General features: G+C 36.1%; 1 protein-coding gene across 4 annotated transcripts in view; it reads right to left on the bottom strand.

Annotated features, from left to right (window-relative positions):
* The window catches only part of PTBP2 (polypyrimidine tract binding protein 2), an 83975-nt gene extending 67263 nt beyond the window's left edge, over positions 1-16712 (bottom strand). For 3 of the 4 annotated variants that reach the window (XM_060026034.1, XM_060026042.1, XM_060026051.1), the window contains exons 1-2: positions 16581-16712; positions 14879-14909 (exon numbers count right to left, since the gene is read on the bottom strand). In XM_060026034.1, coding sequence (XP_059882017.1) covers positions 14879-14909; positions 16581-16588 — 39 coding nt within the window. In that variant the 5' untranslated portion in view covers positions 16589-16712. The remainder of the gene's footprint in view (positions 1-14878; positions 14910-16580) is intronic. The other variant, XM_060026025.2, reaches the window with a different exon arrangement.
* Between the last annotated feature and the right edge of the window lie 947 nt (positions 16713-17659).

The raw sequence follows: 17659 nt of genomic DNA, 5'->3' as shown, positions 1-17659 counted from the left end.
TAGATTTAGATGCCATTTCACCTCTCAGACTGACAAAACCCCAAGCATTTGACAATATACTATACTATGGCTAGGGGGAACTGAGGCACTTGCATACTTTCTATACAGTGGTATAAAGAAATGAGATTTTCCATATATACCCATGGAGTGATTTCCAGAGTGTATTTCTCATTAAGTAAAAAAGGTAAGATATTAAACCCTGTGTATTCTGTGCTACCTTTTCCCTAAGATGGTGGGAGCTAGCACGTAAAAAGAAATTCACATTTACTTCTACTAAATAAAAGAATAAGCCAAAAACTAGTGAAAATAGATACCCATAAGGGGATAGAAAAAGCAAAGTAGAGTGGACAGGAGTGAAAGACTAGACATCCATGAATGTATCTTGTTTTGCAGTTTTGACTTTGGAAAATTTGTTCAACATGAGAAAAATTCCCTAAAAATGAAAACCAAAATGTAACAAATAAACCTAACTATTAGCTTGGTGGTAGAACCGCACACAGAATTATCTCAATAGATTTAAAAATTCTGTGATTTTACTATACATTCTTTGCAAAATACACTTTAAGGACAAAAATAACTGCAAACGTCTTAAAACTGTATTACAACGTTAATGTTAACACTGATGTTGCTTTTTAAAGAAACTAGTATATATGCAATTATGTTAACACTAGCAAGCAAGAGTTTACAACATACAAGAGATACAAACAAAAAACTGGAAGAGGAAAAATTGTAAAATTACATACAAACTGGAAATAAATGAGTTCAAATATATTTGTCTCAAAAAAATTTTGGTAGCTTTGTGAATTGAAAAAAACCTTAAAACAACAACAACCTAAAAGCAATTGGCACCTTTGCACCCACATTACTGTGGTCTCTAAGGACCAGGTCTCACCAAAGGACCATTCTTTTTAAAGAAATGGCTAATTGAAGTTTTGGAGGAAGAAATGATACTTTAGGTAAGTATCAAAATTACCGGTATTATGAGCTGCTGCTGGCCCAAGATGAGAAAATTTAAACATTTTTAAAGGAATGATCATTGCAATAAGACTGGAATAAACGTAAAAATCCTTGCCTTCACAACGACCTAACATCAATGCTAAAGAACTCACATTACACTGGAGTTACTGGAGTTACGAGCTCATGAGGAAAAATTTTTTAACTGAAAATCTACCCTGCTTTTCTTTTTTTTTTTTTTGCGTTACTCGGGACTCTCACTGTTGTGGCCTCTCCCATTGTGGAGCACAGGCTCCGGACGCGCAGGCTCAGCTGCCATGGCTCACGGGCCCAGCCGCTCCGTGGCATGCGGGATCCTCCCGGACCGGGGCACGAACCTGTGTCCCCTGCATTGGCAGGCGGACTCTCAACCACTGCACCACCAGGGAAGCCCCCTGCTTTTCTTTTGATAAGGGTGTTTCAGTATGACCAAATGTTTGATGAAAAAAGTTCTTCCAACAGAAAAATATTTTAAAATATAGGCAGAAGAAAAAAATAATATCACCATTTTTGCAATACCCAATGAAATTACTCAATTATCAGCTACTAAAGCCCACTAGGTGAAAGGATGATAGAGCACTCTACACTGGATGCATCAAGCTGAGGACACTTGAACCTACTGATAAATGTCAGTACTGAACCTACTGATAAAACATCACAAAGAGGTAACTAGACATGTTCCTCTACATGTGATACATTAGAAATTACAGAGTACATTTATAAAATATTCTTGCTAAAAATTAAACCTGAATCCGATCAAGCCTCATCTAACTACAAGTACACAGGAAATACAAGACATGGGAAACACACAAAATGACAACATGAAGGTATAATCAGCAAAATTATAATTTTCAGAAAATTGTACAGAATAGATGACCCAGTTTCTCTAAAAAAGAAAATCAAGAAAGGGGGAGGGAGAAGGAAAACTGACATAAATAGACTTAAAAGAACCAAATCAACATGTTGACTTTCCTTGATCCCTGATTCAAAGAGAAAATATAAAAGACTTCTTTAAAGTGACTGGGAAACTGACTACTGTTAGACATTAGATGATATTAAGAAATTATTTTAGTGATGGGGTGGGATTGGGCAAAATAAGTGAAGGGGATTAAGTGATACCAACTTCCAGTTATAAAATAAATAAGTTACTGGGATGTAATGTACAGCTTGGGGAATATAATTAATAATTTTTTACAGTGACAGATGGTTATGGTGATCAATCTGTAATGTATGTAAATTTTGAATCATTATGTTATACACCTAAAACTAACATAATATTGTATGTCAAATATACTTCAATAAAAAAGGAAAAACTTATTTAAAATTTTATTAGGTATGATGATATAAATGTCATCTTTAAGAGATTATATCTATTAGAAATACAAATTGAAGTATTTAGGAATGATATAAAATAATCACCGAGATCTGCTTTAATATTCTCCCACAGGAAGGCAAAGGAAGTATATTATTATACCATTCACCCTACTTTTGTATACCTTGAAGCTTTCACAAAGCTTAAAAAAGTGAAAAAGCTGTAAGACGTTGATGAAACACATTGAAGAAGACACAAATAAGTGGAAAGATACTCCATGCTCATGGACTGGAAGAATACTGTTAAAATGTTCACACTACCCAAAACAATCTACAGATTCAATGCAATCCTTATCAAACTAAAGATTTAGTATAACTAAGCCCCTTGGCATCAGTCCTAGCAATGACTTTTTGGCTTTGACACCAAAAGCAAAGACAACAAAAGCAAAAATAAATTTAGACTGTATCAAACTTTTAGCTGCTGCAGAGCAAAGGAACCCACCAACAAGATGAAAAGGCAACCTACTGAATGGGAAAAAATATTTACAAATCATAGATAGAAAGTTAGTATCAAAAATAAAGAACTCATACTACTCAGAAAAAATGAACAGTATGATCAAAGAAGACACAATAGACATTCTTCCAAAGACACACAAACAACCAACAGGAACATGAAAAGGTGCTCAACATCACTAATCAGGGAAATGCCAATCAAAACCACAATGAGATATCACCTCACACCTGTTAGAATGGATATTACCAAAAAAATAAGAAATAACAAGCACTGTCGAGGATGTGGAGAAAAAGGAAGACTTGTGCACTGATGATGGGAATGTAAATTGGTGTACCCACTAAGGAAAAGGAAAACAGGTTCCTCAAAAAATTTTAAAAAGTACAACTGTATGATCCAACAATACCACCTAAGTATTTACCCGAAAGAAATAAAATCACTATCTATAAAAGATATCTGCACCCTGTATTCATTGTAGCACTATTTACAACAGTCAAGACATGGGAACAACCTAGGTCTCCATCAACGCATGAAGAAAATGTGGTTAATCTATACAATGAAATACTATTCAGCTATAAACAGAAGAAAATCCTACCATTTGCAACAACATGCAAATGAGGTCATTAGGCTAAGTGAAACAAGTCAGAGAAAGACAAACACCATATGATCTCATTTATATGTAGATTCTTAAAAAAACAAACAAAAACCCAAAACACTGAACTCACAGATACAGAAAACAGTGGTATCCAGAAGCACAGCCAGGCCTTTTAGGGAGGGACGGAGGGGGGATAGGAATTAGTGAAGGTGGTGGTCAAAAGGTACAAACTCGGAGTTATGACATACATGACTCCTGACGATATAATGTACTGCATGCTGATAATAGTTAATAATACTGTATATTTGAAAGTTGCAGAGAATAAGTCTTAGAAATCCCCATCACAAGGAAAATAATTTAACTATGTGTGGTGATGGATGTTAACTAAACTTATTCTGGTAATCATTTCACAATATATACATACATCAATTCATGTTGTGCACCTGAAAATAACACAATGTTTCTACATCAATTACACCTCAATCTTAAAAAAAAAAAAAAAGAAAAAAGAAAAAAGGGAACTCTTAAAAGTCAAAGCTTACTGCCCAAACTATCAACTGATCTTTCTTCACCTTGAATGCATTTTTAAACAAGAAAATAAACATGTTCGGGATGGAATTTAAAGTGGACAAAAAATAATAATACAGTAAAATAGATCTAGTGTGGGCAAAAAAAGACAAAAACATAAATTAGTGAATCATGAAACAAACAAAAAAAATTAACAAAAGCTGGTACTTTGAAAAGACCAGTAAAATAAGGTCTCTGATAAGGAAAAAAAAAAAGAAAAAAGATAAAATATGAATGTGTACTGTTAATAAAAATTTAAAAAGGGAGAATTTAAAAATGCTTAAAATTCTGGGAAATAGAAAAGTACATCAATAATAGAAAAGTAAATCAATAGAAAAGTAAATAGAATAGAAAAGTAAATCAATAACTTTGGAAAAAAATCAAACTGGCAAAGAAGCATCTCTCTTTCCTCATGCCTACACATAAGCTTTTAAAAATCCTTCTAACATGTAGGGAAAATGATGGGAAGTACATACAGTGCTGATTAGCTTTGGTAAAATTATCAGTGAATTAATTAATTATCAGTGAATTTTCCTTTTTGCCTAAAGCATTAAGTTTCTGCATTAAGCATTAAACAAAATAGTACGGAGAAGTAAAGGAAAAATTCTTCAAAGAAAAATATCACTGTTCTCTCCAGCTCTGCCATCTTATTTTTTTGATAATACAAATACAATACTCTCCAATTAACTTATAAATATAGTACAACTATAATCAAAACCTGAAAAGTCTTCATGGAACTTAGCCAACTGATCTTAAAAATATATATACAGTGAAGAAAATGCCAAGACAATTTTGAAGTTGCAAAATTCACTCTCCAAGATTCCAAAACTTACTGTGATGCCACGTTAAATTAAGACATTTGGGTAGTAAGACAGTAATAGACAATGAAACAAGAGATACCCGAGGGAAAGTTTCACACATATATGGAAACCTGACAACTAACACTGCAGATCAGTAGGAAAATATGAACCATTCAACTGAGTGTGTACCAGATTTGTTAGCCATTTACAACACATTACACAAAAATTAAATTACATGTAAACTGAGGCCCTAAATGTGAAAATCAAAATTTAAAAATTTTCAAAATAAAATCCAGAAGACTATATAGTATCAAACCTTGAGTTTAAGAAGATTTCTTAAAACTAAAACGTAAATTTAATGTTAAAATTTCCTACTCTATTCATCAATGCAAAAAAATCAAGCCACAGACAGGAAGGAATTTATCTGTACCATATATAACTAACAAAGCTTTAGTACCCACAATATACAAAAACTCCTAGAAATCAGTAACAAAAAATAAAAACTTCAACGTTGACTTCTAATAAAGGGCTCCTTCTAAATAGGATTGACAAATTAAAGAACTACAATACCAAGCATCACCATCATTTGAGCACTTACAGCCATTCTGTGCTAAATCTTTTACATATTATTCAATCTTCAACATAATTTCTGAGGTAGGTCCTGTTAAACCCATCTTAAAAGTTGTAAAACTGAAACTCAGAGGTTACCTTTTTCAATGTTAGAGGCCAACTCTAGTCTGTTAATTCTACATCACGTGCTTTTAATTTGACAAGCCCTTCATTGAAAAAAATTTCTTGCCCACCATCAGTAATGCCAATTTATGTTCAATTTTAATATATTTCTATTATAGAAAATTTAATTGGACTTTCAAGATATACTTCTTTGTATATATCCTTTCAGAATACTGACAAACAGATGTCTATTGAGCAAACTATGCTGAGCATAAACAAATTGAAGAAAAAGTTATTACAAAATGTTCTTGGAAAAAACATCACACAGACATATGCAAAAAAAATCAGATATCATATCTTCTAATGGAAAAACATATCACCACTTATAAAATATTACTAAAAACAGAAAGAGAACCTGATGGTCTGTAGATCCATCTACCAACTGACTATATGGACAACATAACAATTACAACATCAGAATACAATCAGTATATGCAGACTATGGACAACTCTGTAAGACCAACAACCAGTTTTCTTCAACAATAAAATGTAATTATGAAAAACCTCACAGTGGTAAAAGGAGAATTCGTAAAGTGAAAGAAATTTAAAAGGCATGTCAATTTACTGAATGTGTTCTTATTTGATCCTGATCCCTCCCCACCACGAAAAATGAACTCTGTAAAAATATTATGACTTTCATGAGACAAATAGAAATCTTACAAATCTGGCACTTAAGAACATTAAGCAATTGTTGCTATTTTTTTTGGGGGGGGGTGCACTAACAGTACTGTGATTGTATTTCTTTAAAACAGAAAGAGAGGGAGGACTGACCCTATCTTTTAAAGAGACACACCAAAACATTTATGGATGAAACAAATAATCTGGAATTTTTCTCAAAATAATACAGGAGGAGAAAAGTAGAGTGTGGATCTCCTAAGTTTTAGCAATGGGTTGTTCGTTGATGATTGTTGGGGCTGAGTGACATATAAATAACGCTTCGTGATACTACTGTGTCTTTTTTTAATGTTTAAAATTCACCATAACAGTTATAAGACGAATCATTGCTCAAAAACACATACCTTTCATAACTGTTGTATTTTATTACTTTTAAAGTAAAAATATTACCTAACCACCTTAGCCCTTAATGAAGTATGTCCGAAACTAAATTAAGAAAGCTATTACAGTTCAGGAACACAAATGGACCAAGTAAGAGATTAGAATAGTTAACGACTATATTCTAATTCATGGTGCTCCATACAGTACCAAAGCCAACTATTTTGCAGCTCAGTCTCCACATTCTAAAGATAGCAGAATAATGAGCTACTTTCATGTATGGAAGCTTACAGATATATGGAATACTGCCTACCACATGAAATACTTGAAATTTTCTCCAACCTATCGGCCATTCTATTTTTACTCTCCCTCCCATATATTACACAAACCCTTCGCTGTAAAATCCATCATTCAGCTAACTTGTTCAAGGGCTATGAATTTGTGCCAGCCTATTGACAAAACTTTGGCCATGTCTTCCCCTCAGCATATACTGCTCACTTCTGCTCCCAAACATTTACAATACACAGGTCACAATCCACTGATTTCATGAAATCTACTCTGATTCTACGAACCAATCTTCCCTAAACGTAGCCATAGGGCATTTGCTTAAACCTTGTATATTTGTTTCTTCAACTAGATGAGGTTCTAGAGATACAGCTCTTTTGGATCTCCAGCAAACAGGAAGAATGTTGTGCAATAAAATTGATATTTACCTTTTTACTGATAAGTGGCTCATGAGATTATGAGCATGTTGAAGCCAGAGACCCTTCAATAGTCATTAAATATATACTGAGTATGTACTATTTAACAGGCACTACTGATGACACAGAAACAATAAAACAAAAAAGGTCTCTGCCCTCAAGACACATATATTCTATTCTTAATGTCTCTGAATCACCAGTCTTTAACACAGTGCTGACATTCAGCAGACACACTAATGTCTCTAATTTGAAATTCTAATACAAATACCCTAGCAAGCATTATGTAACATTTTAAGAAAACTCAAAATCTAAAAACCCAAACAACACAGTTTTTCTTAACCTACCTATTATAAATCAGTTATGTTCAACTATTAAAAAAAAGTTTTCTTTAGCATTATTTTACTGTAATTGTCTAGGAAAGCCAATGATGATGAATAAAATAGTCATATCACAACTTAAAACTGTGCATTCAGCAATTTACAACCAGTGCTTTCAAAATTCCTGTGAAATTTAACTTGAAAAAAGCTAACTACTTGGGCCCATTATTCTGCAAGAATTTCAAAGGCAAAAATGGTTAAGAGTACAGAAATGAAACCTCTGAAACAAATTACAAAGAACATAAAAAAACATTTTAAACAAATGCAACAAACTTCATATTAAAAATTCACAAATTTCCTTTCTTGTTTTACAGTCTCACTGACCTGACCAAATAGAAAGGAGTCTAAAATCATTGAGAGCTGAGTAAAATCTACAGCACATTTATAAGGATAATGAAAGATGAGATTTCAACATACCCTAAAGCTATAAAAATTGTTTGTTCTTTATGTAGTATAAATTGGTTAACATTAACAAAGGACCTAATTCACGGAAAATACTTTTTATGCATAATCACTTTTAATCTTCAGAATTTATAATCTCAATTTTAAGGAAACTGAAATTAAAAATGTTTAAGTATCAGAGACAAAAAAAATAAATTATACTACTTCATAATTCAAACACACCTAGATGCCCAAAACTGTATGAGGTAAAAAAGTAATAAACTGTAAGAAAAAGTACCTATGATGTATATGAATCAATTTTCTTTTTATATAGAGTTGTAACAAACAAGATAATCATTGAAATAGATCACATATACAAAGAGGCAGTTCACAGAAACAGAAAGTCAAATTTTAAAAATCTCACCCATTTCAAATTACAAAACTTTTTTTTTTAACCGTGAAATTAGCTAGTATTCTAAATTTTTATTAAAACCCAGGATTGGTAAGGGTGTAGAAGAACAGGCACTCCCATACACAACTGTAGAAAACAAATGAGTAAAGAAACTTGTGGCATTGTGGTTTTAACAAACTTTTTAATTGTAAATTTCATTTGACACTGCATTTTTACTTCTATTTTTAGTATGCTTCTATTTTTAACTGCAAAGGGAATCAAACCAAAATGTTCATCAATGTGGATCTAAATTGTGGTATGTCAAGCAACTACACTGTGGTGCATCCACAGAACAAAGAATAAGATAAATCTATTACTGCAGAAATATTACATAATTTTTTTTTAAAAAATGAACTTCTAATTTTGGCCAAGAAGGTATAACATGAGCCAGTTTGCCCAACTGAGAAAAAAAATAAAAGAAAAAGAAAATCACACATAATATATAGAACGATGTTCTTCAAGACCACTGGACATCAGACAATGATGAACAATGATCCCCCAGAGTCAGAAAACAACCATGGGGTAAGGCCATCATCGTCCCAGCTTACTTGAGAAAAAGTCCAGGTCAAGGCACAGCTCAGATAAGGAAACCAAGTCGAACTTGGAAAACTCCCTGAGAGTTAAGAAAGAGGCAAGAATCCAGGGGGACCAAAGCAACTAGAGTTTGTATGGCAGAGTTCCAAAGAGAGTTGCATGGAGAGAACTCTGGAAATCTGCAGAAAATCCTCCCTAAGTATCCAATGCATGTGCATAACTATGTTAAGGGTAAAGTAGAAGATTATTTGTCTTGTTGTTTAAATCTTTTAAAAAGATAAATGGCTGTTTAAACAAATGAAAAGAATGCCGTATAGAATTTATAACACATAGAAGTAAAATGTTATAATAATAGTACAGAGGCCAAAGGGGGAGAAGTATTCTAATATTCACATAGTATATGTAAAGTAGCATAAATACTACTTGAGTTAAGACTGTGATAAATTAAAGATGTATGCTATAAATCCTAAAACAGCTATCAACATAACAAAACAGCTATAAGCTAATCAGCTAAAGAGATTAAAATGGAATTAAAAAAATTACTCAATCCAAAAGAAAGCAGGAAAAAAAAAGGGAATGAAGAACATAAGAGACAAAACAACAAAGTGGTACTTTTAAAACTAACCATATTAATATAACAATAGTGACTGTGAAGGGTCTCAACAACCAAAAGAAGAGGGTGTAAGATAGGATTTAAAAATCAAGTCTCTATTTTATGCTGTCTACAGGAAATACACTTTAAAATCTAAGGATACAAATAGTGTGAAAGTAAGATAATGGAAAAAGATATACCATGTAAACTGTATTCAAAAGAAAGCCAAGATGGCTGTATTAATATCAGAAAAAGTAAGCAAAGAAATTTTAAAAAAAGAAAGCAAAGAAATTTTTAAAAATTTTAAAGCAAAATAGATTACCAGGGATAAAAAAGGTCACTGCATAATAATAAAGGGGTCAATGAATCAAGAGGACATAGTAATCCTGAACGTTTATGTGCTAATTATAACTTCAAAAACATAAAGCAAAAACTGGTAGAACTGCAAGGAAAAACAAACAAATACACAATATAGGAGATTTCAATATCGTTTCCTCAATAAGTGACAGAGCAATAAAAAATCAGGAAAGGCAGCTCACTTGAGCAACACTACCAATAAACATGACCTAATTGACATGCATAGAACACAACAATAACAGAATGCACATCCCTATCAAATGCACTTAAAACAGGATATATATTTGAACCATAAAACAATAAAATAATTACAAAGATTCAAGTCTTACAAAATGTTCTCTAAGCACAATGGAATTAAATTAGAAATAAGTAACAGAAAAATACATGGAAAATTCCAAATACTTGGAAATCAAATACTTCTCAATAACCCATGGGTCAAAGAAATAAAAAAGCATATTGGAATGTATTTTGAACTGAATGAAAAGAAGTATAAATGTCAAAATTTGAGGGATGCCATGAAAGCAACACTTGTATGAAAATACATGGCATTAAACCTCTCTATATTAGAAAAGATATGTCAACTACATCAACTTCAATGTTAACTAAGAAGAGAGCAAACTAAATACAAAGCAGAAAAACATTAAAACAGAAGAAATCAATAAAATGGGAAAGAGAAAACTCCATGAAACCAAAAGCTGATTTCTGTTTTATATTAATGAAATCAATAAATAAATCTTTAGCCAGACTGATAGGGAAAAGACACTATCAATACCAGGAACAAGAGAGGCAACATCACTATAGATTCTACAGATAATAAAAATATTAAAATGTAATACAACAAACAACCCTATGCAAATAAGTTCAGCAACTCTGATGAAACAGACTAATTCTATTAAAACAAAATTACCAAAGCTCACTCCAGAATAATGTGAATAGTCCTATATCTATTCAATAAATTGAATGTGGTTTAAAACCTTCCCACAAAGAAAACACCAGGCCCACACAGCTTCACTAGTGAACTGTACCAAACTTTTAAGAAAAAAATATATCATTTAAGTAATTTACCCTAATATCAGGAAAAAAGTAAGGCGGCCTGCTCTCATCATTTAAATATTGTACTAGATGCCACAGGCAAGAAAAACAAAAGGCATCCAGATAATAAATATGATGAACAGTGTATATATAAAATCTGACAGCATCTACCAAATAGCTGTTCGATCTAATAAATGAGTTTGGCAAAGGTGCTGAATACAAGAGCAATGGGCATAAATAATCTGTATTTCTATATATTAATAACAAATACACATTTGATTTTTTTTTTTTTTGCGGTACGCAGGCCTCTCTCTCACTGCTGTGGCCTCTCCCGCTGCGGAGCACAGGTTCCAGATGCGCAGGCTCAGCGGCCATGGCTCACGGACCCAGCCGCTCCGCAGCATGTGGGATCTTCCCGGACCAGGACACGAACCCGTGTCCCCTGCATCGACAGGCGGACTCTCAACCACTGCGCCACCAGGGAAGCCCTGATTTTTTAAATTACTTTAAAATAGCACCAAAAACACAAAATAAGGCTAAATCTGACCAAAAAAATACAAAATCTATACAGTGAAAACTAAAACAATGCTGAAAGAAATGAAAGACCTAAGTAAATGGAAAGATAAATTGTGTTCGTGGATGAGAAAACTCAACATTAAGATGTTAATTTTCCCCAAATTGCTCTACTGATTCAAGTTAATTTCAATTAAATCCCAGCAGGCCTTTTTGTAGAAACTGACTCACAGGAAAATGTGAAGGACCCAGAAGAGCCAAAACAACTTTGAAAAAGAACAAAGTTCTACTTGATTTCAAGATTTAATATAAAACTACAGTAATTAAAACAGTACGCTTTTGTCTACTAGGTAGACAAAAATGGGTCAATGGACGAGAATACAGTACAGAAACAGAATCATACGTACATACATAACTGATTTTTGACACAGGTGCAAAGCCAGTTCAATGAAAAAAATAGTCTTTTCAATGAGTGTTGCTAGAAAAAGTGTCCATATGGAAACCCAAAAAACCTTGATTCATACATTGCACCATATTAAAAAAATTAATTAAAAAAGACTTAAATGCAAAACTAAAAACTGTAAAACCTCTATTAGAAAAAAGAGAAGAAAATCATCGTGACCTTGGGTTACACCAAGATGGCTTAGATATGACCAAAAGCAGGAGCCACACCAAACCAAAAAAAAATACACACCACAGAACACCTGGTAAACTGAAATTCATCGGAATTAAAAACTGCTGCACTACTGCTCTTCAAAACACTGTGGAGAGAATGAAAACACAAGTGGCAGAAAATATTTTAAACCATATATCTGATAAAGAACTTGTAACCAGAAATGTAGACTTCTTAAAACTCAAAGAAATAAATCAATTTAAAAAGTGGACAAGAAATTTAAAAAGACACTGTACCAAAGATGATACACAGCTTGAAAACAGCCCATGAAAAGATGTTCAGCACCAAAGACATTAGAGAAATGCAAATGAAAACCACAAAGATTACGACTTCACATCCACTAGAATCTCTATAATCAAAAAAAAACAGACAACAGGCACTGGAGAGGATGTAGATGGACTGGAAATCTCATACCCTGCTGGTGGCAATGTAAAATAGTATAACCACTTTAGAAAATAGTTTGCAGTTTCTTAAAAAGTTAAACATATGCCTAACCATATGGTCTAGCCATTCCAATCATAGGTATTTCCCCAAGAGAAATGAAAGCTTACATTCACAAAAAGACCTGCACAGGAATGTTCACAGAAGCTTTACTTATTATAGCCCAAAACTGGAAACAATCCAAATGTCCATCAAGAGTTGAGTGGATAAACAAATCGCTGTATATCCATACAATGCAATACTACAAAGCAATAAAAAGAAATGAACTACTGATACACAATATGGGTGAAATCCCAAAATAATTATGCTGAGTGGAATAATCCAGGCAAAAAGAAGGTACATACTGTATGACTATTTGTTTAAAATTCTAAAAATTGCAAACTCATCTATAGTGACAGAAAGCAGATCAGTGGTTGCTTGGGGAAAGAAAGGCAGATGGGAGAGATTACAAAAGGGCAAAATGATACTTCTGGGGTTCATTATCTTGATTGTGGTGATAGTTCCATAGGGGTATACATGTCAAAACACTAGTATACCTTAAATATATGCAGTTTATGTCAAATAGTATCTCAATAAAGCTTTTTTTAACGACAAGATATGGACCAGTACACACGGCATGAATCCATATGTGTCGCTAAACAAGGATGTTTATATGTGTGCTAATATATAAACTAATAATTTCAGGAAAAAATGCACCAAAAATAATGTTAACATAATTATCTACACCTAAGAAACAGGACTTGATATCAGGGAGAAATACTTTTCACTTTAAATTTTTTTTAACCATGCACATTATTTTTTTTTTTATTTCATAAAAGCTTAATTACTTGTACCTAAGTCTGACGCCAAAGCAAAAATTCTTAACCATTATCCTAGAAAATTATTTAAAACATAACTTTAGTTATCAAAACTTTTATATTAAACACTGGACAAAAAAATTGGCTAGCAATTACTTTTAAATCATTTTCTAATGTTTTCTCTTCAAACTACTAATACAGAAAACTGCCAATAAACCCAATATGTACATCCTCTTCCAGGCATCCTCATTTCTCTCTGCTTGTTCGGGGTCCTGTGAGTTCCTTTTCTCCTCATCCAGTAACAGTTGACAACTCAGACGTGAATCATTTATTCTTTTAAAAAATTCACTTCCAGAGGCTGTTTGGATGGTAACTATAATATCTACATCTTGCACTCTCAACTTAGAAAACAGCATTGCCAAATAAAAATAAACACACCTTCCCGCCCATCATTTTTCCCCCAATCTACATAATATGAACTTGACAAGCCTAAATATTAAAGCATGGACAAGTACTTAGTTTACTAGATACAGAGGACAGAAAATAAGCAAAACGCAAAATATCTCCAAAAGCGTTCTGATTAATATCACACTGTTATGGATGAAATTTTAAGAATTCCAAAAATTATTTGGAACAATCAGCATAACTGGACTGAGCACACAGCCTCTCAAGACTACTCACACTTGAAGGGGGGAAATGTCACTGCATTCAATGTCATTGCATCCAACAAGTATCTTAGTACTAGGCTTGGAAGATGGTGTCAGGCTTGGAAAATTGAAGATTTAAGACAAGAACCATGCCCTAAGAGGGCAGAAAGGCTTACAAACAAAATTTATAATAAATCACGATGTTAAAATATGCAAGGATTCAAGGAAATGAAACGCCTAAGCACTCGAACTAACGTTTAAAGTATGAGTAGTTTTCCTGGCCATAGTGAGTGAGGAAAGATTCCAAACAATCTCTACCATAAGGCCTATCTTTCTTTAACAGACACACAAACCAGCTTTATAACTTCTGACTCAAATTTGAAGCTAACTGCCTAAACAAGTTTCTTTTCTCTTTAAAGATCAGAGTAACTGATTTCTAATGAGGCTTATTATTGGTGAAAATATTTTAGTCTTCGTAAGACAAAAGCAGAGCTAAAAAAATCTTAGATTACTAAAATTATATGATTTAGGTCAAATCACTTATCTGTCCATTTAAAACCATCATATCCTCTCAGAAAATTGGGTTATTTTCTATTCACAAGAAGCCATGTCTGAAAGCTTTTTAAATTCCTTGAACACCATTCATAACTATTTTAAAATGTTATTCTCATAGGCTGCCTTTCTAAAAAAATTTATGGTTGTTGTCTATTTAAACTATTTATATAAACCAACTTTAAAAATTGAACAAAACACTTTACACTTGAATTTTGTAAGCTGTATTATAGTTTTCAAAAGCCAACAGAAAGTTTCCACTAATGATGATAATATGCTCAGTTGACTGAGGAATCCAGTTTTCATTAGTTTTAAACTTTTTTCCTACCTTCACGCCAACTGCAACTTCAGTGACAATTCTGTAATGAAAAAAACAAGTTTCAACCTCTTGTTCTTCAAATGGTCATTGTTTGAAACTTTTTAGGGTACTTCATCATTCATGAATTTTCCACTCACAACGCAGACAGAAAACAAAGATGGTCAGTGGCACATAATCAACTTGGCTTTCTAGAAATGACTTTCAAAGGTGTGATGAAACTCACCACACTTTTGGTATTTTTTAACACTTCAAATAGCAAACTGAACAAACCCCCAAAGCCTATTAATACCCCTTTACCCTTTGATTTAAAACTTAACTCTTTAGTAATCTTGATAGAAACAGGAAACATCAATTCCAGGGCAAGTTTTGCCATCTATTTCCATATTGATCTGGGGGAAAGAGTGAACTTCTCTGGATTTGTTTCATCTGGAAAATAATCTCCAGAGAACCTCTAGGAAGATTCAAATTTTGTTAATCTGTTAACTTTTATGTGACCTGCACTTAGTTTCTTCACAAAATACCGAACTCCAGATGATTAAAATAAACTCACATTTTACTTCTGACCCTTCAAATACTGTCAATGATTCCAATAAACGTACTTTTTAAGTGATACTGTTTTCCTATGCCCCCAAACGGGATGAATACGGCTATATTTTCACCCTAAAGGGTGCCTCCTTTCTAACAATGAGTTAAATTATTAAAGAATCTTTTCAGATGGGGAGCGTTAAGTACCAGGGAGACCCTGGTCCGTATCATTTCCCGAAGCCCTTGCCTCACCTCACTTAGCACTATCGCCAGCCTCAAAGATGCAGCACGGCTCTGGCTTTTTGGAGTTGTTTTTGTTTTTCCAGAAACTGGTCAAAGTAGCTGAAAAGATGGCCCTGTGTTGACTATCTACTCTTGTTTTTGCCATGGCTCTTGGCCTTTGCCCATGTGACTGATGTCGACCACAAACACTTCGTTTTTGAGATGATTGAATTGCTGGGCCCTTCTGCCAAGCTTGGAACGATCTTAGGCCACACAGAAAGGCGTTTTTTCAGCCTCCCGCCCCCACTAGCGGACTCCAGTGAAAACAAAGGAGTGTGACATCTGCCCTCCCCCTTCCTCCCGCCACCGCACGCCTCCCCGCCCCCCCCCCCTTCCCCCGCGGCTCCCACTCAGCCTTCCCGGGAGCTCCCGCCACCGGCATCTCCCCCAGCCGGGGCGGGCCGGGCCGGGCGAAACCGGGGAGGCTTGGGACGGCTTGGGGGGGCCTAGGTGGGGGCGGCCTCTCTCTCCGCAGGGAGCCTCCCACGCAGGCCTCGCTCTCCGGCCGCTACACCCGCTCCCAGCCGCGCCGCTCGCCCGCGGTCCGGGTCCCAGGTTACGGATCGAAATGGCTCCTAGAGGGGGCAGGGCCGGGCGAGACGTCCTGGGACCCCCCAGAGCCCATCCCCCGCTGCCCCGCCGGGGCCCGCTGTCTCCCCGGGGTCGTCGCCCCGCCGTCTCCCCAACGCCTGCCGAGTCCACAAGCCCGCTTTCTTCCCGTTTTCTCGACCAGAGCCCGCCAGGGGGAAGCCCAAGGAGGGGTGTGTGCGATGGGGCGGGGGTTGGGTAACGGCAGCCCAGCCCTGGGGAGGGACCGCCGGGGGGTTTCGGCCCGACCCCGGACCAGGCCGAAGGCGGACCCCACTCCCCTCTCGCACACCTCCTCGCCGGCCTCGTTACCTACCCGTCCATTGCCGAACCGGACAAAGCTTCGCTCACAAGAACCGAGCCACGCAGCCGGCGAGACACACAAGCGGAGAGAAAATGGCGGCCAGGTCCCGACGGAAATTGCCGAAGGTGCCGGAGCGCACGGGGCAGCGCGCGGCAGCGGCGGCGGCGGAAAGAGCCGAGCGCGCCGGCGCCCGGCTGCGGGCGGCGAGCGGTGGGGCGCGGGAACGAGGGGGAGTGGGCGCAGCCGCCGTCGCCTCCTACGCGCCGCCGCGCGCGTGAGGCCCTCCGCCCTCCGCCCTCCGCGCTGTGGGCCGGGGCCTGTTGCTGTGCAGCGTGGCGTGCTCCGTTTCTCTTGTACGTTCCTCTCCGAAGTCCCTGTTGCCCTCCTAGGGCGCTGTGGGTGCGACACCGCCCAACCCTCCACACTTACTGCCTTAGACCTCGGGAGCGTGGTCACTGGACCGCAGGACTGCCCCCAGGCAGCCTCCACTTTTCCCTCCAAATCAGGCTCCAAGTTGGCTCCCCCCTCGACCTAGGCGGGCCAAGGAAAAACTATTTTATAGCTTTTTTTTCTATGCCATCTTTTATTTGCAGACCTCTCCATCCTCTTAAAAAACAAACAACACTTTACCCCGTTAACCAAGACCACTGCTTAGTAAAAACAATATTTCCAAAGCAAGTACACATCATCAGATTGAAACATACGCTTTTGCTTCCAGACGCTTGAAGTTCCAAGTGGAGAAGGATGTGATTCTCACCTTACTCAGTTGATGATTGGTGGGGACCCCTAGGAAATATTCACAATACCTGGATGGAAAAGAACACAGGTTGAGCGATGTATTAAAGAGTTGGTACAAAAACTGGTACCAAGGGTAGGATCTACCATTTTGGGGCTTGAAAGAGCAAGTGGGGATGGGAGCGGTAGCTCCATCTTCACCACTGATTAGAGATGGAAGAAGCATTAAGAAAGGCTACTCAAATTGACTCCCTTTTCTATACAGTATCTCTCACGGTCTCTGTTTTATTTTTAATAGCATATTGGAAATTTCCTTTAAAATGTTTTTATCAGAGGCTCTACAACGTTTGAAAAGG

This window comes from Delphinus delphis, chromosome 1 (genome assembly GCF_949987515.2).
Source record: "Delphinus delphis chromosome 1, mDelDel1.2, whole genome shotgun sequence".
Classification (NCBI taxonomy): domain Eukaryota; kingdom Metazoa; phylum Chordata; class Mammalia; order Artiodactyla; family Delphinidae; genus Delphinus; species Delphinus delphis.
The sequence above is the reverse complement of the archived record's forward strand: the minus strand, read 5'-3'. Positions and strand labels throughout refer to the sequence as shown.